Source organism: Leptodactylus fuscus, chromosome 5 (genome assembly GCF_031893055.1).
Source record: "Leptodactylus fuscus isolate aLepFus1 chromosome 5, aLepFus1.hap2, whole genome shotgun sequence".
NCBI classification, from domain to species: Eukaryota; Metazoa; Chordata; class Amphibia; order Anura; family Leptodactylidae; genus Leptodactylus; species Leptodactylus fuscus.
In genome coordinates, this window is record NC_134269.1 from 18,013,000 (window position 1) to 18,035,555 (window position 22,556).

General features: G+C 46.2%; 1 protein-coding gene across 1 annotated transcript in view; it reads left to right on the top strand.

Annotated features, from left to right (window-relative positions):
- Positions 1 to 22,556, top strand: part of CACNA1A (calcium voltage-gated channel subunit alpha1 A) — a 232,868-nt gene that overhangs the window by 97,959 nt on the left and 112,353 nt on the right. Inside the window, exons 9-19 of the mRNA XM_075272510.1 lie at positions 588 to 641; positions 3,115 to 3,207; positions 4,306 to 4,515; positions 5,630 to 5,742; positions 5,890 to 6,002; positions 6,921 to 7,052; positions 7,149 to 7,221; positions 7,298 to 7,415; positions 7,893 to 7,960; positions 8,748 to 8,854; positions 9,601 to 10,401. Of these exons, the coding sequence (XP_075128611.1) occupies positions 588 to 641; positions 3,115 to 3,207; positions 4,306 to 4,515; positions 5,630 to 5,742; positions 5,890 to 6,002; positions 6,921 to 7,052; positions 7,149 to 7,221; positions 7,298 to 7,415; positions 7,893 to 7,960; positions 8,748 to 8,854; positions 9,601 to 10,401 (1,882 nt within the window). The remainder of the gene's footprint in view (positions 1 to 587; positions 642 to 3,114; positions 3,208 to 4,305; positions 4,516 to 5,629; positions 5,743 to 5,889; positions 6,003 to 6,920; positions 7,053 to 7,148; positions 7,222 to 7,297; positions 7,416 to 7,892; positions 7,961 to 8,747; positions 8,855 to 9,600; positions 10,402 to 22,556) is intronic.

Consider the following 22,556-nt stretch of genomic DNA (forward strand, 5'->3'; position numbering starts at 1 on the left):
CGACTTCCGACAGTCGCAGCTTCCAGCTCCAGGGTAGGCCCAAATGAATGGAAGTAGCCCGGAGGGCGCTGCCGCAAGGTGAACGCCGGGGCTGACTCAGCCACAAAATCCGCCTGAAGAAATGGCAGCTCGCTCCTTTTTCCGTGAGTGGGAACTAACTGCTCACGGAAAAAAGTAAGCTAGTGGTCTACATAGACCTCTATTGTGAAGGGGCGGATTCTGACGTGGATTCAGTGCCAAAATCCGTCCCCTCTTTCCCCGTGTGAACGAGCCCTAAATAAGACTTGGTTCACATCTACATCACAGTCTACAGTGCATGTCTGTCTAAAATTGCCAGACAGAACAGTCCTGCAGGTCCCAGACTGGCGCTTTCAGTTAAAAAGAACTGGTTTATGTTTCTCATAAAATGGATCAGTTTCTTTGTTCTTCTAGTCCTCTGACCAGAACAGTAACAACTATGCAGCTGTGAACCTAGTGTAAAAAGTAAGCTCCTCTAAATGCTGGGATTTGTAGTTCACCCGCTACTATATTCACTGTATATCTCTTCTTTTCAGTTTTCTAAGTGTCTTTTATTTTGCTCTCTGCAGAGGAGGTTATTCTTGCTGAAGATGACAGCGATGTGGAGAGACTGCCTTATGATGGTAATTCATCACTCATTATTACATGAATGATACAAGACATCAGGACAAGTCTTCTTATATCAAGTCATTTTAAACTGCCCATACATGTGAGAAAGCTCCCTTCCCCCACCTCCTTACAAGATATCAGCACACCTTCATCCTTGTTCCGATTTCTTCTTCTGCAGTGTAGGAGGGATCTCCTCTCCTCTGTACTGACAGACACTGATGCTGAGGACTGTGTAATCCCCCTAACCTTGAAGTGTTTGCTGTAGGTTCTCCTCTCTGATACACAGTCTGTGTTATTCCTCTGTACACTAATACACAGTCTGTGTTATTCCTCTGTACACTAATACACAGTCTGTGCTTTCCTCTGTACACTGATACACAGTCTGTGTTATTCCTCTGTACACTGATACACCGTCTGTGTTATTCCTCTGTACACTGATACACAGTCTGTATTATTCCTCTGTACACTGATACACAGTCTGTATTATTCCTCTGTACACTGATACACAGTCTGTGTTATTCCTCTGTACACTAATACACAGTCTGTGTTATTCCTCTGTACACTAATACACAGTCTGTGCTTTCCTCTGTACACTGATACACAGTCTGTGTTATTCCTCTGTACACTGATACACCGTCTGTGTTATTCCTCTGTACACTGATACACAGTCTGTATTATTCCTCTGTACACTGATACACAGTCTGTATTATTCCTCTGTACACTAATACACAGTCTGTGTTATTCCTCTGTACACTAATACACGGTCTGTGTTATTCCTCTGTACACTGATACACAGTCTATGTTATTCCTCTGTACACTGATACACAGTCTGTGTTATTCCTCTGTACACTAATACACAGTCTGTGTTATTCCTCTGTACACTGATACACAGTCTGTGTTATTCCTCTGTATGCTAATACACAGTCTGTGTTATTCCTCTGTACGCTAATACAAAGTCTGTGTTATTCCTCTATATGCTGATACACAGTCTGTATTATTCCTCTGTACACTGATACACAGTCTGTGTTATTCCTCTGTACACTGATACACCGTCTGTGTTATTCCTCTGTACACTGATACACAGTCTGTGTTATTCCTCCTCCTATTGTGTTTTACACTCCGAGGCAACACTTAGACTGTTGTTGCTCTTTAGGGTAAGTTCACACAGTTTTTTGCAGGTGAATTTTGAGGCAGAATGTGCCTTAAAATCTGCCTCAGAAAACGCCTCCCAACTCTCCCAATCATTTAATGGGAGTAAGAAGCAGATTTTTTTCCTGTAGCTGATTTTTTTTCCAGCCAGAGGAGAAACAAAATTGTCATGACCTATCTTCAGGCTGATTCTGCCTCGCAAAGACCTTTAAAATGAATGGAAGGTAGAAAAAACTTTTGTGCAGCAATTTTTGCAAATCAAACATTCAGAAAAACAAAAATATAAATGTTTTTTCCTATAACTGATAAAAACATAAAACTTTCCACTGAATACCCGTCATTGACTTCGAGGTTTCAATTTTTGGGGGACAGAAAAATAGAAAAAAAATTTCCTGACCTATGAAGTAAATTTTGCTGGATATTCACAGGAAGCCTCCCATTTGTACATGTTATGAAGTAAAAACTTTTATTTTTCAGTTTATCTTCCGCTGACAGATCACAACAACAGACAGTTGAACTGTAGCCTGAACATAGCCTGTTATAGTACAGCCTGTGCTGCCTGCGCTCTCTAAAAACTTGGATGCTTTCTCCTTCCCCCTTCACAGTCTGATCTACTGTATGTATCCTCCATCCCTCCCTCTAAGGCCGGTTGAAGACAACCATACCGCAACCAACCTGCCCTGAATTAAGAGGACGGGCTGCACAGGGGGATGTCCCCATGTGCTGCCCGTGAACAGGCTGTGCTTCTGAGGCTCCTTAGGAGCCACGGAAGCACAGGCCACAAAATAGGACAGGAATAGGACCTATCATATCTGATGCGGCTGTTGGCCCACACACGGGACCGTCAAAATCACGGTCGTGTGTACGAGCCCATAGAAAAGTATGGGTCTGCGTGCTATCTGTGTATTTCGCAGATAGCAAACTCACCCACACAATGGTCATCTGCAAGGGGCCTTACACTAAGAGCAGGAGGCAGAAGGACAGCGAAGCCAAAAAAATCAGGACTGGTGTGCTGTAAGACTTATGTAAAAGGTAGCAGTACAGCCGTCTATGTACAGCAGTTGCACAGACTTTACGTCAGCAAATTGAAAGGAAACTTTTAATGAAGACTACTTAGAAAGTTGTTTAAATTTTGCATTTAGGAAGCAAATGAACAAAAAAAGAATTCACTGGAGAGGTGTTTGTAGTCTTTAATCTTCGTGCTGTCTGCCAGTATTGCTAAGCTTTGTAACATTTATTTGGGCTCCACAGCTATGGTCATAACATCAGTCTATACTGTATGCATTGATATATAAGGTTATGGTGCATTAATATCTAATCTTATGTTTCTTATTACAGGAGCCCTGCGGAGACCCACAATCAAGAAAAACAAAACAGAACTGCTGAATGCCGATGAAGGAGAGGAGGCAATTGGAGATATTGCTTCTGTGGGTAGGTGGCCAGGAGCAGCTAAATATTCCATTATGGAGAAAGTGAGCCATGCTGCAGTTCCTTAAAGGAGTTTTCCACTTTGGATGACTACACACAGACAGAGATTTTGTAACATATTGTGTCCAAATGGCTTCCAATATGAAAAAAGTAATGTTGTTCAAGGGTGTCCTGCTGCTTGTACCCTATGCGATTTGCTGTAGTCTCGCAGCATGTGTTTATTTTCTCTACAGCATCACCACTTATACAAGGAAGAATTGGACACATGACACTTGAATCAATGAGTTATCGTTCTGGGGACATTATCACTCCTTAAGAGAAATCACCTTCACAGGCGTATGGAGACTTACAAAAGCCATTTTCGCTCCACTGGGGGATTATGGGAAAAAATATGTAAATCTTTTTTCCAAGTTGTAAATGGGAAAACAGCGCCTCTACTTGCTGCCCTCTAGGGGCAACCCCCTTAAACATCATGCTTGACTTTTTCAATAAGCCTTAATGCTATGATGCGAGCTTTAGCCAAACTAGTAGCTCTATTCCAAAAGGAACAGGATCCCAGCTGTGGACAGCGCTGTTTCGATCTTGTTGGATCTCATCAGCACAGCGTAGGGAAAACTGGTTTGGCAGAGATGAGAGACTTCTAGACGACCAGGTTCTGCGGATATTATCACTCCTTAAGGAGAGATCACCTTCACAGGCGTATGGAGACTTACAAGTTATCGTTGTAATACACAGAGGTGCTGGGTCCTCTAGTGTGAAACGTGCTCTTTGAAGGCGTTCTCTGTTTTGGCTGATAGATGAGGATCCTCAATGAGGGCGCTACTTCTGTTAACTCTAATTCTCTAGTAGGGTATATAAAAATTGAATTTCTAAACTAGATGACCACATTACTCACTACGGGTATTATTCAGTATCCTTATGCAGAACACATGTCACCTGATGTATTTTTCGGTGTAGTGCTCAATAAGCAGTAGAAGCATGTTTGATATTTAGGTGAATTATATTGCAAAGCCTAGCTTTCATTGACAACTGTTGGAACGATGATGATGACGAGTGATCTTTCTGTGATTTTTCATGCTTGCTTTGCCTTTCTCTCTACAGGCTCTCCTTTTGCCCGTGCCAGTATTAAAAGTGCCAAGATGGAAAATTCCTCATATCTACACAAGAAGGAACGACGCTTACGTTTCTATATCCGGCGTATGGTGAAGACTCAGGCCTTCTACTGGGTGGTCCTAGGTCTTGTAGCACTGAACACGCTGTGCGTGGCTATTGTGCACTACGGCCAGGATGAACAGCTAACTAATTTTCTCTGTGAGTAACTTTAGACATTTGCTTAATATATATATTATTCTGTCGTACACATACTTGGCACTATAAGGGGCATTCACATGGTGTAACGCGCCGCTGATTCTGACACGATAACTCGCGTAAGAATCAGCGCTGCAAACAGAATCCCATTGACTTCAATGGGTTCCGTTTAACGTGCGTAACACATTGAAATCAGTGGGTTAAAAAGCCTCCCATTGAGTTCAATGTTTTACGCGTGTTAAATGGAACCCATTGAAGTCAATGGAATTCTGTTTGCAGCACTGATTCTTATGCGAGTTATCATGCAAGAATCAGCGCCGCGTTACACTGTGTGAATGCCCCCTAAGGTGCAGAGCAGGTTTTCTCCATACCTGGCCAGTACTGATACATTTATCAGATGTATTGCACACTCCCTTAGAAACCATTTAAGACTAAGGCTCCTTATAAGAGAGCTGCAGCCAAAAAACACTGTAAAAAAGACCATGACGGAAACACATTGCGTTTTTTTTCCACAGAAAGTCCACAGAGTTTTCCTCTTCAGACTTTTTGTCTCTATTATACCTCTATGGAACTGGCCAGCGTTTCCATAGTTATAATTGACATGCTGCGATTTCTGCTGCGTTTGAGGATTAGCCAAAATCTCATCCACTTTGCAGTTACCGTAAAACGCAGCATTTTTTTTTTGCAAACGCTTCGGCCAAAACACTACTTATTTGCAACATAGGGCCACGGTCTAAAGCACTTGTCTGGGAGTAAAAAATGGATGACCTATAAAAGACTGCCACGGCTCCAAAAGCCAGGACCCCCACAATCATGTGCTCGAAGCAGCAACCACATTCCTGGACTGAGATGCAATACCAAGCAATACCACTATACAGTGTACAGTGCTGTGCTTGCTGGGCTGTGCTCATCAGAAGAGCTGGTCAGTGACTGGTTACAAGGACCTTTAGTAACATCAGTCTCACCGTCTTAAGTCCTGGAAGGTCCATTATAATATTCGCTCTATAGTGGGGGGGGTTTCAGAAACAGTAAACTGGTGTAACTACCTTAATAAATAAATCCCCCCCATTGTACTGATATAGAATATAAATTGTGACTGTGTTTTTTCTTATTACAGACTATGCAGAATTCATTTTCCTTGGGCTCTTTATGTCCGAAATGTTTATAAAAATGTACGGTCTTGGAACCAGGCCTTATTTTCATTCATCGTTTAACTGCTTTGACTGTGCCGTAAGTATCGTTACCCTACTGGCATCTTCCATAGGCTTTTCTGTTGTCATGTTCAGATTTGGAATTAAAGACACAGTTTTTGTTATCTTTTGTTGCTGCAAGAATTATAAAGTACATCTGTAAAAGGCTTCTGTCTGTGTCTGTCAGGTTATCACTGGGAGCATCTTTGAGGTCATATGGGCAATGGTGAAGCCTGGAACCTCCTTTGGGATCAGCGTCTTAAGAGCCCTCCGCTTGCTGCGCATATTCAAGGTTACAAAGTAGGCATCAGTAAAGATTTCCATAAGTGTCTACAAGTGTCTTTCCATATACCTGTAGGCTACAGGCTTGATCTCCTGAGTGTTGATCACCTTACTTTTTCCTTGAGTTGCTCCAAAGAGGTGACAACGCCCTTGATGTTCCAAAGAACTTATTGGCATATTGATAAATCGGATATTTTTGTCCCACACCTATTTAATATATAAAAAATTTGCCTAGACAACCCCTTTAACATTGCATCATATGCTATGTGTTGGGACAGTGTGAATCTACAGGGGAGTTACGTGTTTCATCCCCTGTTCTGTATTCCAGAAATTTAGTAAGGCCCAAGTTGTACATAGGATGGAGGATGCCTTGGTAGCAGTGGGGTTGAGCTAATTTTGAGATTTCAGGATCGTTTTTAAAATCCAATTTCCGATCATTTTCCAGCCGATCCTGATCGCAATTGTGAAATTTGCTCGATCGCTGATCAGGATCCAATCTTTTCCCGATCGCTCAACCCTAGTCAATGCTTCTCTATGGGAAGAGTCACTTTTAGGGTTGAGCCGATCTTGAGATTTCAAAATCTGATTTCCGATCATTTTCCAGACGATCCCTATCACAATCGTGAAATTTGCTCAATCGGCGATCGGGATCCGATCTTTTCCGAACCCGATCGCTCAACCCTAGATAGCAACTGTGAGACTTAGGTGAAAGTGGAAGGTGCCCGGTACCAACTGGTGCCATAAACATTGGTTGTAAGATGCTGTCCAAGGCTTTCTGTCTTCACAAGGACCATACCATTACTTATCAAAAGACAGGGCAACCAACTTTAAGGTTTGCTACAAAAAGCCAAGAGGAAACGGCTCTGTTGAATTAGGAAGGGTCCCTACATTCTGTACACCCCTTGTTATGTTCACTACTCATTTCTTCTTCTTCAGGTATTGGGCCTCTCTCCGTAACCTGGTCATCTCATTGCTCAGCTCAATGAAGTCCATCATCAGTTTGTTGTTCCTGCTCTTCCTTTTCATTGTGGTCTTTGCCTTACTGGGGATGCAACTGTTTGGTGGACAGTAAGTAGCCACATATCCTACCTTCCTAGAATTCACCTGGTTGTTGGACGACATGTTATTTACCATTCTCTTAATGTCTCTGTTTTTGTTTTACAGGTTTAATTTTGATGACCAAACCCCATCTACCAACTTTGATAATTTTCCTGCAGCAATAATGACTGTCTTTCAGGTATGAGATCTGGTCACGTCGCTTTTTTAACACCTATCTTTAGACGTTGCTAACACTCTTCTCTCTACAACATTAGATATTGACCGGGGAAGACTGGAACGCAGTAATGTATGATGGCATCAAGTCTCAGGGAGGAGTAAATACTGGCATGGTGTCCTCCATCTATTTCATCATCCTCACCCTTTTTGGGAACTGTATCCTTATACTGAGCTATACCAGCCGTCCAATGAGTGGGACTCTAAAATGGGGGGTGATAATGAAGCCCATGCAGAATGTCTAAGGTTGTGCTTAGTGACTTCACTTGCCTATTGACAGAATAGGTCATCAATATGTAATCTATTGGGGTCTGAAACGCCGACCCCGCACCGCGGGGATGGATGGGCAAGATATAGGAATGTCAAGGCAGGCCCATCCACAACAAAGTGGTATTCCCGGGAAACGTCCATGCTATTCCTATTACTTGAATGACGAGCGCCCACTGACTGTCCACAGCACCCAGAGCCTGCTACAACAACTGATCTGCACAGGGTCTGGGTGTCCTCGAGCGAGTTGGGGCCAGAAAAGCCCTTTATGTACAATGATTGTTGGCAATGGCTAATATTTACAAGCCATCCACCTCAACAGATAATATACAGTAAATCCATATGTTCTCCTTAACCAATACTGAATAGACACACTGCTGAATGTCTTCTTAGCTATCGCTGTGGACAATCTTGCAAATGCTCAGGAGCTGACTAAGGTATGACGCCAGTATATTATACCAGTCAATTAGAAGTGTTTGTATTATGTTTATTACTAGGCACAACTGCGAATAAACTTCATTTGCACAAATCTTTCTGGATCTGAGCAGGCTAGAATCTGTGCCATTTCCAATTCCTCCAGATAATACTGTGAATGTCTGCTTAACTTTCTTTGGAGACCATTCTCATTTTTCCTGTCACTTTCCTAATTTGATGAGTGAGTAGAAAAGTCCCAAATATTAAAAACGGGTGTAACAATTTTGGGGCATACTATACATACACATGTGAACAAAATTGTTAGTACCCCTCATTTAATGAAAGAAAACCCCCACAAAGGTCACAGAATTAACTTGCATCTGACATTCAAAACATTTCTCTCTAGAATCCCTTCATAGTCTTGAGATTTCATTGTACCTGCACAGATACAAGACACCGTGTGCCAGATGCAGCAAAGCAGCCCCAGAACATAACAGAGCCTCCTCCATGTGTCACAGTAGGGACAGTGTTCATTTCAAGATAGGCTTCATTTTTCCATCTGTGAACATAGAGCTGATGTGCCTTGCCAAAAGGTTTGATTCTTGTCTCATCTGTCCATAGGACATTCTCCCAGAAGCTTTGTGGCTTGTCAGCATGTAGTTTGGTTTTTATTACCTTTGTCAGATTCAAGTTATTTCTGTGACCATTGTGGGTTTATCTTTCATTGAACGAGGGAACCAACAATTTTGTCCACGTGTGTATGTATTTACTGTATCTGGTGTTAAGAATCTTATACTTATGTACCTATAGGATGAACAGGAGGAAGAGGAGGCGGCTAATCAGAAATTGGCAATGCAGAAAGCAAAGGAAGTTTCAGAAGTCAGTCCTCTGTCTGCTGCCAACATGTCTATAGCAGCGTACGTACTCCCCTCTCCCCCCTTTGTGTCAGTGACTTTCTTGGCATTTCTTTATATAGTGATAACAAGGGTCTGTGAGCACCCAAGACATGTCTACAAATATGTGAATGAAGAAATTGTTACCATTGGGTATTACCTGTTGGGGAAACAGATCTGCATATTTTTCCCATAATCCTCCCAGTGGAGCTAAAATGGCTTTTTGTAAGACTCCATAGGCCTGAGAAGGTGGTCTTTCCTTAGGCTGGTCTTACACGACCGTATTGAATGTACGGTCCGCAAGTTGCTGATCAGCAACACTAGTTGCTGATCGGCAACATAGGCTCCGCAGATGTCCGTGTCCTGCCGCACTCACCCATAGAGTTCTATGGGCAAGTCCGTGCAGTGCCGCAATTCACGGCCATTACGGACATGTTCTATAAATTGAAAACCCTCAATTGCAGACCATTTGCGGACTTACATTACGGCCGTGGAAGACCAGCCTTAGGGATTGACATTATCCCCAGAACCTGTTGGGGATGGTGATACCATTCCCCTTTGACAAGAGGAATGGTATCACCCAGTTGTAAGTTTATTCATACGTTTATAGGAGGGATAACTCTATCTATCTCATATCTATCTATCTATCTATCTATCTATCTATCTATCTATCTATCTATCTATCTATCTATCTATCTATCTATCTATCCATCCATCTATCTATCATTCTCTGTCTTCTATATATCTATCTACCTATCTATCTCTTGCAGGAAAGAACAGCAGAAGAACCAGAAGATCAATATGTCTGTTTGGGAGCAACGTACAAGTGAGATGCGTCGACAGAACTTGATGAATAGTCGGGAAGCCCTATACAGTGAGCTGGATCCTGAGGAACGCTGGAAGATGTCCTTCCTTCGTCCAGATGTTAAGACACATTTGGATCGACCACTTGTTGTGGACCCTCAAGAAAATCGAAACAACAACACCAACAAAAGTAGACCAGGAGAGAGTAAGACACCCATGGAACAGCGTTTATCTCATCAGCGGGCAGAAGACTACCTGCGTAAACAAGCACGGTTTCAAGAACGGGCAGGCCGAGCATATGACATTGGTCAGGAACCAGGCCGTAGACCACGAAGTAAAGAGCAGGACATTAGTCGCGATAGCCAGGATTTGGGGCTCCAAGATAGGATGGGAGAATTGGATGGAGGGATACGTCCACCACAAGATCCACCCAGGAGACATCGAGGTGGTGGAAGCAAGGAAAGCAGAAGTGGTTCACCTCTTCCACGTGGGGATGGAGATCACCGTAGACATAGAGTACATCGAAGAACTGGGGAAGACCAAGAGTATACTGCAGGCAGTGGTGGAAGAGGTGGCGCAGGTGGTGGAGAAAGAAGAACACGACATGTGAGGGAAGGGGGTAGAACAAGGGAGGTTGGTGGTGGAGGAGGAGGAGAAAGTGAAGGGCCCGATGGTGAGAGAAGAAGGAGACATCGGCATACTGCACAGTCTACCTATGAAAATGATGTAAAAAGAGATGACAGAGAAAGGAGGCATCGGAGACGAAAGTGAGTACAGTGTTCTTATGTGAACAATCTAAAAGCAATACATGAATATTACTTTGTTATATAAAATATAATGTACAAAACCACAGCTGCCTATGTCAAGAAACAGTGCTATACCTGTCCACAGGTAGTGTGCGGTATTGCAGTTCAGCCTCCTACACTTCAGAAGAATTAAGTTGCAATACCAAAGCCAACCTGCAGAGGTGTATAAATCTAGATTCTCACAATTGCGGGGAAAAACGGTTATGAAAAATGAATATTTATAACAGATATTTTGCACCCAAGAGGCAACTATTTTTATGGATCACTCATACATTTTAGTGTATTGTGAGATCTGTGAAAATGGAAAAAATAAAACATGACCTCTTTTTTTGATGGTCTGTTACACCGTCGTGTGAACAGCCCCCATTCACATTCAGTGAATTTAATGCAGTCGTGTGTTAAAAAAAATCCTCCGTCACAAAGCCAGTTTTCACTGTTATGTGAGTGTAGGCTTACTGTCTCTGGAGGGAAGTAGCTATGTTTTTCTAATGCTTTACAACTAGAGATGAGCGAACAGTGTTCTATCGAACTCATGTTCGATCGGATATTAGGCTGTTCGGCATGTTCGAATCGAATCGAACACCGCGTGGTAAAGTGCGCCATTACTCGATTCCCCTCCCACCTTCCCTGGCGCCTTTTTTGCTCCAATAACAGCGCAGGGTAGGTGGGACAGGAACTACGACACCGGTGACGTTGAAAAAAGTAGGCAAAACCCATTGGCTGCCGAAAACATGTGACCTCTAATTTAAAAGAACAGCGCCGCCCAGCTTCGCGTCATTCTGAGCTTGCAATTCACCGAGGACGGAGGTTTCCGTCCAGCTAGCTAGGGCTTAGATTCTGGGTAGGCAGGGACAGGCTAGGATAGGAAGGAGAAGACAACCAACAGCTCTTGTAAGAGCTAAATTCCAGGGAGAAGCTTGTCAGTGTAACGTGGCACTGACGGGCTCAATCGCCGCAACCCAGCTTTCCCAGGATCCTGAATGGAATACACTGTCAGTGTATTCCCGTATACCCGATATATACCCCGATACCCGTTCCAACGGTGTGCCCCCCCACCTTCACCCCAGAAATACCCTGCAAGTCCCCTAGCAATAGAATTGGGGCTATATACACCCACAATTTTTACTACTGGTATACAGTGCCATTGTCTGACTGGGAATTCAAAGAATATATTGGGAATACAAATACCCTCATTTCTTGCTACTGCCATATAGTGCCAGTTTCTGACTGGTAATTCAAAGAATATATTGGGGTTACGTGCACCCACAATTTTTACTACTGGTATACAGTGCCATTGTCTGACTGGGAATTCAAAGAGTATATTGGGAATACAAATACCCTCATTTCTTGCTACTGCCATATAGTGCCAGTTTCTGACTGGGAATTCAAAGAATATATTGGGGTTACGTGCACCCACAATTTTTACTACTGGTATACAGTGCCATTGTCTGACTGGGAATTCAAAGAATATATTGGGGTTATAAATACCCTCATTTCTTGCTACTGCCATATAGTGCCAGTTTCTGACTGGTAATTCAAAGAATATATTGGGGTTACGTGCACCCACAATTTTTACTACTGGTATACAGTGCCATTGTCTGACTGGGAATTCAAAGAGTATATTGGGAATACAAATACCCTCATTTCTTGCTACTGCCATATAGTGCCAGTTTCTGACTGGTAATTCAAAGAATATATTGGGGTTACGTGCACCCACAATTTTTACTACTGGTATACAGTGCCATTGTCTGACTGGGAATTCAAAGAATATATTGGGGTTATAAATACCCTCATTTCTTGCTACTGCCATATAGTGCCAGTTTCTGACTGGTAATTCAAAGAATATATTGGGGTTACGTGCACCCACAATTTTTACTACTGGTATACAGTGCCATTGTCTGACTGGGAATTCAAAGAGTATATTGGGAATACAAATACCCTCATTTCTTGCTACTGCCATATAGTGCCAGTGTCTGACTGGGAATTCAAAGAATATATTGGGGTTACGTGCACCCACAATTTTTACTACTGGTATACAGTGCCATTGTCTGACTGGGAATTCAAAGAATATATTGGGGTTATAAATACCCTCATTTCTTGCTACTGCCATATAGTGCCAGTTTCTGACTGGTAATTCAAAGAATATATTGGGGTTACGTGCACCCACAATTTTTACTACTGGTATACAGTGCCATTGTCTGACTGGGAATTCAAAGAATATATTGGGAATACAAATACCCTCATTTCTTGCTACTGCCATATAGTGCCAGTTTCTGACTGGGAATTCAAAGAATATATTGGGGTTACGTGCACCCACAATTTTTACTACTGGTATACAGTGCCATTGTCTGACTGGGAATTCAAAGAATATATTGGGGTTATAAATACCCTCATTTCTTGCTACTGCCATATAGTGCCAGTTTCTGACTGGTAATTCAAAGAATATATTGGGGTTACGTGCACCCACAATTTTTACTACTGGTATACAGTGCCATTGTCTGACTGGGAATTCAAAGAGTATATTGGGAATACAAATACCCTCATTTCTTGCTACTGCCATATAGTGCCAGTTTCTGACTGGGAATTCAAAGAATATATTGGGGTTACGTGCACCCACAATTTTTACTACTGGTATACAGTGCCATTGTCTGACTGGGAATTCAAAGAATATATTGGGGTTATAAATACCCTCATTTCTTGCTACTGCCATATAGTGCCAGTTTCTGACTGGTAATTCAAAGAATATATTGGGGTTACGTGCACCCACAATTTTTACTACTGGTATACAGTGCCATTGTCTGACTGGGAATTCAAAGAGTATATTGGGAATACAAATACCCTCATTTCTTGCTACTGCCATATAGTGCCAGTTTCTGACTGGTAATTCAAAGAATATATTGGGGTTACGTGCACCCACAATTTTTACTACTGGTATACAGTGCCATTGTCTGACTGGGAATTCAAAGAATATATTGGGGTTATAAATACCCTCATTTCTTGCTACTGCCATATAGTGCCAGTTTCTGACTGGTAATTCAAAGAATATATTGGGGTTACGTGCACCCACAATTTTTACTACTGGTATACAGTGCCATTGTCTGACTGGGAATTCAAAGAGTATATTGGGAATACAAATACCCTCATTTCTTGCTACTGCCATATAGTGCCAGTGTCTGACTGGGAATTCAAAGAATATATTGGGGTTACGTGCACCCACAATTTTTACTACTGGTATACAGTGCCATTGTCTGACTGGGAATTCAAAGAGTATATTGGGAATACAAATACCCTCATTTCTTGCTACTGCCATATAGTGCCAGTGTCTGACTGGGAATTCAAAGAATATATTGGGGTTACGTGCACCCACAATTTTTACTACTGGTATACAGTGCCAATTTCTAACTAGGAATTCAAAATGCGCAAGGCTCCCGGAAAGGGACGTGGACGAGGCCGTGGGCGAGGTCGGGGGAATGGTTCTGGGGAGCAAGGTAGCAGTGAAGCCACAGGGCGTCCCGTGCCTACTCCTGTGGGGCAGCAAGCATTGCGCCACTCCACAGTGCCAGGGTTGCTTGCCACATTAACTAAACTGCAGGGTACAAACCTTAGTAGGCCCGAGAACCAGGAACAGGTCTTGCAATGGCTGTCAGAGAACGCTTACAGCACATTGTCCAGCAGCCAGTCAGACTCTGCCTCCTCTCCTCCTATTACCCAACAGTCTTGTCTTCCTTCCTCCCAAAATTCCGAAGCTTTACAGAACAATAACCCAAACTGTCCCTGCTCCCCAGAGCTGTTCTCCGCTCCTTTCATTGTCCCTCAACCTGCCTCTCCACGTCACGATTCCACGAACCTAACAGAGGAGCATCTGTGTCCAGATGCTCAAACACTAGAGTCTCCTCCATCTCCGTTCGATTTGGTGGTGGATGACCAGCAACCCACCCTCATCGACGATGATGTGACGCAGTTGCCGTCAGGGCATCCAGTTGACTGGCGCATTGTGCGGGAGGAGGAGATGAGACAGGAGTTGGAAGAGGAAGTGGTGGATGATGAGGACACTGACCCGACCTGGACAGGGGGGATGTCAAGCGGGGAAAGTAGTGTGGATGTTGAGGCAGGTGCAGCACCAAAAAGGGTAGCTAGAGGCAGAGGCAGAGGTCAGCAGCTTAGGCGAAGCCAGGCCACACCCGGAATCTCCCAAGATGTTCCAGTTCGTACCCAGCCCCGAAAAACTCCCACCTCGAGGGCACGTTTCTCGAAGGTGTGGAGTTTTTTCAAGGAATGCGCCGAGGACAGATATAGTGTTGTCTGCACAATTTGCCTCTCGAAATTGATTAGGGGCTCTGAGAAGAGCAACCTGTCCACCACTTCAATGCGCCGTCATTTGGAATCCAAGCACTGGAATCAGTGGCAGGCAGCAACGGCAGGACAAAGGCCGCCTGCCGTTCACGCCACTGCCACTGCCTCTGCCTCTGCCTCTGCCACTGCCACTGCTGACTGTGCTGGCGATGCACTCCAGAGGACGAGCCAGGACACCACTTCATCTGCCTCCGCCACTTTGTTGACTTCTACCTCATCCTCCCCTGGTCCTGTCTTATCTCCTTCTCCTGCACCATCAAAGGCACCATCAGGCGTTTCTTTACAACAACCCACCATCTCTCAGACATTGGAGCGGCGGCAGAAATACACTGCTAACCACCCACACGCGCAAGCCTTGAACGCCAACATCGCTAAACTGCTGGCCCAGGAGATGTTGGCGTTCCGGCTTGTTGAAACTCCCGCCTTCCTGGACCTGATGGCAACTGCGGCACCTCGCTATGCCGTCCCTAGCCGTCACTACTTCTCCCGGTGTGCCGTCCCCGCCTTGCACCAGCACGTGTCACTCAACATCAGGCGGGCCCTTAGTTCCGCGCTTTGCACAAAGGTCCACTTGACCACCGACGCGTGGACAAGTGCATGCGGACAGGGACGCTACATTTCACTGACGGCACACTGGGTAAATGTAGTTGAGGCTGGGACTGCTTCCCAAACTGGCCCGGTGTACCTCGTCTCCCCGCCTAACATTCCTGGCAGGGACACGAGAAGAACACCCCCCTCCTCCTCCTCCTCTACCGCCTCCTCCTCCGCCTCCTCCTCCGCCACCGCCTCCTCCTCCGCTGTTAGATTGACCCCAGCTACGAGTTGGAAACGTTGCAGCACTGGCGTTGGTAGACGTCAGCAGGCTGTGCTGAAGCTGATCAGCTTGGGGGACAGACAGCACACTGCCTCCGAGGTGAGGGATGCCCTCCTCGATGAGACGGCAATATGGTTTGAGCCGCTGCACCTGGGCCCAGGCATGGTCGTTTGTGATAACGGCCGGAACCTGGTAGCAGCTCTGGAGCTTGCCGGACTCCAACATGTTCCATGCCTGGCCCACGTCTTCAACCTAGTGGTGCAACGTTTCCTAAAGAGCTACCCCAATGTTCCAGAGCTACTGGTGAAAGTGCGGCGCATGTGCGCCCACTTTCGCAAGTCGACAGTAGCCGCTGCTAGCTTAAAATCTCTCCAGCAACGCCTGCATGTGCCACAACACCGGCTTTTGTGCGACGTCCCCACACGCTGGAACTCAACGTTTCAGATGTTGAATAGAGTGGTTGAGCAGCAGAGACCTTTGATGGAATACCAGCTACAAAACCCTAGGGTGCCACAAAGTCAGCTGCCTCAGTTTCACATCCATGAGTGGCCATGGATGAGAGACCTTTGTGACATCCTACGGGTCTTTGAGGAGTCCACAAGGAGGGTGAGCTCTGAGGATGCGATGGTGAGCCTTACAATCCCGCTCTTGTGTGTTCTGAGAGAATCCCTGATTGACATCAGGGATAACTCAGATCACACAGAGGAGTTAGGGATAGCATCCGATCCGTCACAGCTGGAGAGTAGGTCCACACATCTGTCCGCTTCACTGCGTTTAATGGAGGAGGAGGAGGAGGAGGAGGAAGAAGAGTTGTCCGATGATGTGATGGTGATACAGGAGGCTTCCGGGCAACTTCGAATCGTCCCATTGTTGCAGCGCGGATGGGTAGACATGGAGGATGAGGAGGAAATGGAGATTGAACTTTCCGGTGGGGCCAGAGGAGTCATGCCAACTAACACTGTGGCAGACATGGCTGAGTTCATGTTGGGGTGCTTTACAACCGACAAGCGTATTGTCAAAATCATGGAGGACAACCAGTACTGGATCTTTGCTATCCTTGACCCCCGGTATAAAAACAACATCTCGTCTTTTATTCCGGTAGAGGGGAGGGCCAATCGCATCAATGCTTGCCACAGGCAATTGGTGCAGAATATGATGGAGATGTTTCCAGCATGTGACAGTGGCGGCAGGGAGGGCAGTTCCTCCAGTAGGCAACCAAGTTCTCACCGGTCCACACAAACGAGGGGCACACTGTCTAAGGTCTGGGACACCTTGATGGCACCCCCTCGCCAAAGTGCCGCCACGGAGGGTCCTAGTGTCACCAGGCGTGAGAAGTATAGGCGCATGTTGCGGGAATACCTTTCCGACCACAGCCCTGTCCTCTCCGACCCCTCTGCGCCCTACACGTATTGGGTGTCGAAGTTGGACCTGTGGCTTGAACTTGCCCTATATGCCTTGGAGGTGCTGTCCTGTCCTGCCGCCAGCGTCCTATCTGAGAGGGTGTTCAGTGCAGCCGGTGGCATCATCACTGACAAGCGCACCCGTCTGTCAGCTGAGAGTGCCGACCGGCTCACTTTGATAAAAATGAACCACCACTGGATAGAGCCTTCATTTTTGTGCCCACCTGTGTAAAGCACCCCAACATGAAACTCCATGTCTGTACTCAACCTCTCCAATTCCTCCGCATCCTCATACTCATCCACCATAAGCGTTGCACAATTCTGCTAATACTAGGCTCCCTCCAACATGATTTCCCCCAACTCTGCTGGTTAGAGGCTCCCTCCACCCTGATTTCCACCAACTCTGCTGGTTAGAGGCTCCCTCCACCCTGCTTTCCCACAACTCTGCTGGTTAGAGGCTCCTTCCACCATGAATTTGCCCAAACTGGGCTGTTTAGAGGCTCCCTCCACCATGAATTGGTCCAAACTGGGCTGGTTAGAGGCTCCCTCCACCATTAATTGGTCCAAACTGGGCTGGTTAGAGGCTCCCTCCACCATGAATTTGCCCAAACTGGGCTGTTTAGAGGCTCCCTCCACCATGAATTTGCCCAAACTGGGCTGTTTAGAGGCTCCCTCCACCATGAATTGGTCCAAACTGGGTTTTTTAGAGGCTCCCTCCACCATGAATTGGTCCAAACTGGGGTGGTTAGAGGCTCCCTCCACCATTAATTGGTCCAAACTGGGCTGGTTAGAGGCTCCCTCCACCATGAATTGGTCCAAACTGGGCTGGTTAGAGGCTCCCTCCACCATGAATTGGTCCAAACTGGGGTGGTTAGAGGCTCCCTCCACCATTAATTGGTCCAAACTGGGCTGGTTAGAGGCTCCCTCCACCATTAATTGGTCCAAACTGGGCTGGTTAGAGGCTCCCTCCACCATGAATTTGCCCAAACTGGGCTGTTTAGAGGCTCCCTCCACCATTAATTGGTCCAAACTGGGCTGGTTAGAGGCTCCCTCCACAATTAATTGGTCCAAACTGGGCTAATTAGAGGCTCCCTCCACCATGAATTGGTCCAAACTGGGTTTTTTAGAGGCTCCCTCCACCATGAATTTGCCCAAACTGGGCTGTTTAGAGGCTCCCTCCACCATGAATTGGTCCAAACTGGGCTGGTTAGAGGCTCCCTCCACCATGAATTTCCCAAAACTTGGCTGTTTAGAGGCTCCCTCCACCATTAATTGGTCCAAACTGGGCTGGTTAGAGGCTCCCTCCACCATGAATTGGTCCAAACTGGGCTGGTTAGAGGCTCCCTCCACCATTAATTGGTCCAAACTGGGCTGGTTAGAGGCTCCCTCCACCATGAATTTGCCCAAACTGGGCTGGTTAGAGGCTCCCTCCACCATGAATTGGTCCAAACTGGGTTTTTTAGAGGCTCCCTCCACCATGAATTTGCCCAAACTGGGCTGGTTAGAGGCTCCCTCCACCATGAATTGGTCCAAACTGGGCTGGTTAGAGGCTCCCTCCACCATGAATTTGCCCAAACTGGGCTGTTTAGAGGCTCCCTCCACCATTAATTGGTCCAAACTGGGCTGGTTAGAGGCTCCCTCCACCATGAATTTGCCCAAACTGGGCTGTTTAGAGGCTCCCTCCACCATGAATTGGTCCAAACTGGGTTTTTTAGAGGCTCCCTCCACCATGAATTGGTCCAAACTGGGCTGGTTAGAGGCTCCCTCCACCATGAATTTCCCAAAACTTGGCTGTTTAGAGGCTCCCTCCACCATTAATTGGTCCAAACTGGGCTGGTTAGAGGCTCCCTCCACCATGAATTGGTCCAAACTGGGGTTTTTAGAGGCTCCCTCCACCATGAATTGGTCCAAACTTGGCTGTTTAGAGGCTCCCTCCACCATGAATTGGTCCAAACTGGGGTGGTTAGAGGCTCCCTCCACCATTAATTGGTCCAAACTGGGCTGGTTAGAGGCTCCCTCCACCATTAATTGGTCCAAACTGGGCTGGTTAGAGGCTCCCTCCACCATGAATTTGCCCAAACTGGGCTGTTTAGAGGCTCCCTCCACCATGAATTTGCCCAAACTGGGCTGGTTAGAGGCTCCCTCCACCATGAATTGGTCCAAACGGGTTTTTAGAGGCTCCCTTCACCATGAATTGGTCCAAACTTGGCTGTTTAGAGGCTCCCTCCACCATGAATTGGTCCAAACTGGGGTGGTTAGAGGCTCCCTCCACCATTAATTGGTCCAAACTGGGCTGGTTAGAGGCTCCCTCCACCATTAATTGGTCCAAACTGGGCTGGTTAGAGGCTCCCTCCACCATGAATTGGTCCAAACTGGGGTTTTTAGAGGCTCCCTCCACCATGAATTGGTCCAAACTTGGCTGTTTAGAGGCTCCCTCCACCATTAATTGGTCCAAACTGGGCTGGTTAGAGGCTCCCTCCACCATGAATTGGTCCAAACTGGGTTTTTTAGAGGCTCCCTCCACCATGAATTTGCCCAAACTGGGCTGTTTAGAGGCTCCCTCCACCATGAATTGGTCCAAACTGGGTTTTTTAGAGGCTCCCTCCACCATGAATTGGTCCAAACTGGGCTGGTTAGAGGCTCCCTCCACCATGAATTGGTCCAAACTGGGGTGGTTAGAGGCTCCCTCCACCATTAATTGGTCCAAACTGGGCTGGTTAGAGGCTCCCTCCACCATTAATTGGTCCAAACTGGGCTGGTTAGAGGCTCCCTCCACCATGAATTTGCCCAAACTGGGCTGTTTAGAGGCTCCCTCCACCATTAATTGGTCCAAACTGGGCTGGTTAGAGGCTCCCTCCACAATTAATTGGTCCAAACTGGGCTAATTAGAGGCTCCCTCCACCATGAATTGGTCCAAACTGGGTTTTTTAGAGGCTCCCTCCACCATGAATTTGCCCAAACTGGGCTGTTTAGAGGCTCCCTCCACCATGAATTGGTCCAAACTGGGCTGGTTAGAGGCTCCCTCCACCATGAATTGGTCCAAACTGGGTTTTTTAGAGGCTCCCTCCACCATGAATTGGTCCAAACTGGGCTGGTTAGAGGCTCCCTCCACCATGAATTTCCCAAAACTTGGCTGTTTAGAGGCTCCCTCCACCATTAATTGGTCCAAACTGGGCTGGTTAGAGGCTCCCTCCACCATGAATTGGTCCAAACTGGGGTTTTTAGAGGCTCCCTCCACCATGAATTGGTCCAAACTGGGTTTTTTAGAGGCTCCCTCCACCATGAATTTGCCCAAACTGGGCTGTTTAGAGGCTCCCTCCACCATGAATTGGTCCAAACTGGGCTGGTTAGAGGCTCCCTCCACCATGAATTTCCCAAAACTTGGCTGTTTAGAGGCTCCCTCCACCATTAATTGGTCCAAACTGGGCTGGTTAGAGGCTCCCTCCACCATGAATTGGTCCAAACTGGGCTGGTTAGAGGCTCCCTCCACCATTAATTGGTCCAAACTGGGCTGGTTAGAGGCTCCCTCCACCATGAATTTGCCCAAACTGGGCTGGTTAGAGGCTCCCTCCACCATGAATTGGTCCAAACTGGGTTTTTTAGAGGCTCCCTCCACCATGAATTTGCCCAAACTGGGCTGGTTAGAGGCTCCCTCCACCATGAATTGGTCCAAACTGGGCTGGTTAGAGGCTCCCTCCACCATGAATTTGCCCAAACTGGGCTGTTTAGAGGCTCCCTCCACCATTAATTGGTCCAAACTGGGCTGGTTAGAGGCTCCCTCCACCATGAATTTGCCCAAACTGGGCTGTTTAGAGGCTCCCTCCACCATGAATTGGTCCAAACTGGGTTTTTTAGAGGCTCCCTCCACCATGAATTGGTCCAAACTGGGCTGGTTAGAGGCTCCCTCCACCATGAATTTCCCAAAACTTGGCTGTTTAGAGGCTCCCTCCACCATGAATTGGTCCAAACTGGGCTGGTTAGAGGCTCCCTCCACCATGAATTTCCCAAAACTTGGCTGTTTAGAGGCTCCCTCCACCATGAATTGGTCCAAACTGGGCTGGTTAGAGGCTCCCTCCACCATTAATTGGTCCAAACTGGGCTGGTTAGAGGCTCCCTCCACCATGAATTGGTCCAAACTGGGTTTTTTAGAGGCTCCCTCCACCATGAATTTGCCCAAACTGGGCTGTTTAGAGGCTCCCTCCACCATGAATTGGTTCAAACTGGGCTGGTTAGAGGCTCCCTCCACCATTAATTGGTCCAAACTGGGCTGGTTAGAGGCTCCCTCCACCATTAATTGGTCCAAACTGGGCTGGTTAGAGGCTCCCTCCACCATGAATTTGCCCAAACTGGGCTGGTTAGAGGCTCCCTCCACCATGAATTGGTCCAAACTGGGTTTTTTAGAGGCTCCCTCCACCATGAATTTGCCCAAACTGGGCTGGTTAGAGGCTCCCTCCACCATGAATTGGTCCAAACTGGGGTTTTTAGAGGCTCCCTCCACCATGAATTTGCCCAAACTGGGGTGTTTAGAGGCTCCCTCCACCATGAATTTGCCCAAACTCTGCTGGTTAGAGGCTCAATCCACCCTGATTTTCAAAACAAATGTTGGTGCCAACCTCAACTTACTACAAGGGCCAAATTCACTGCTGGTGACAAGCTCTCCTCACTGCAAGTGCCAAATACACATGTTTCAAGGTGTTTTCCTACTGTCAGAGAGGTGGTATTGAGTGTGTAAAGTGTGTAGTTGTTAGGCTGTGATGTTGGGGTAATAGAGGGTCTTTGGTGTGTTAGATGCCCCCAGACATGCTTCCCCTGCTGTCCCAGTGTCATTCCAGAGGTGTTGGCATCATTTCCTGGGGTGTCATAGTGGACTTGGTGACCCTCCAGACACGGATTTGGGTTTCCCCCTTAACGAGTATCTGTTCCCCATAGACTATAATGGGGTTCGAAACCCGTTCGAACACACGAACATTGAGCGGCTGTTCGAATCGAATTTCGAACCTCGAACATTTTAGTGTTCGCTCATCTCTATTTACAACCCTTGAAAAATGTATTTCTGCTCAGACAGTACAGCTTATTATGGTTCTTCACCCATCCTTTATACCATACAGCTATGATAATACATTTTATCTATATAGCACCAACATATTCCGCAGCGCTGTACAATTTGTAGGGTTCAAATACAGACAGAAAGATACATTACAAGAAAAGTCATTTCACACAATGGAACTGAGGGCCCTGCTCGCAAGAGCTTACAATCTATGAGGTAGAGGGGGTGACACAAGAGGTAGCAGGGGCGGCATTGCTTATACAGGGGTCAGACAATGTTGTAATAGAGGTGACTGTCATTACACAAACATAAAACTTTATGAGCCATCATCAGTCATGTCCCTTAACATGTGGATGGTGCTTGGACATATGAAGTTAGCCTGAATAGGCATCATATCATGTGGGGTAATGTAGGAGCCGGGACAGAGTAGGATTCGTTTTAGGGATTCTAATTACGGTACGGAAGGGTTTACATTAGGAATTGTGATAGGCCTGTCTGATAA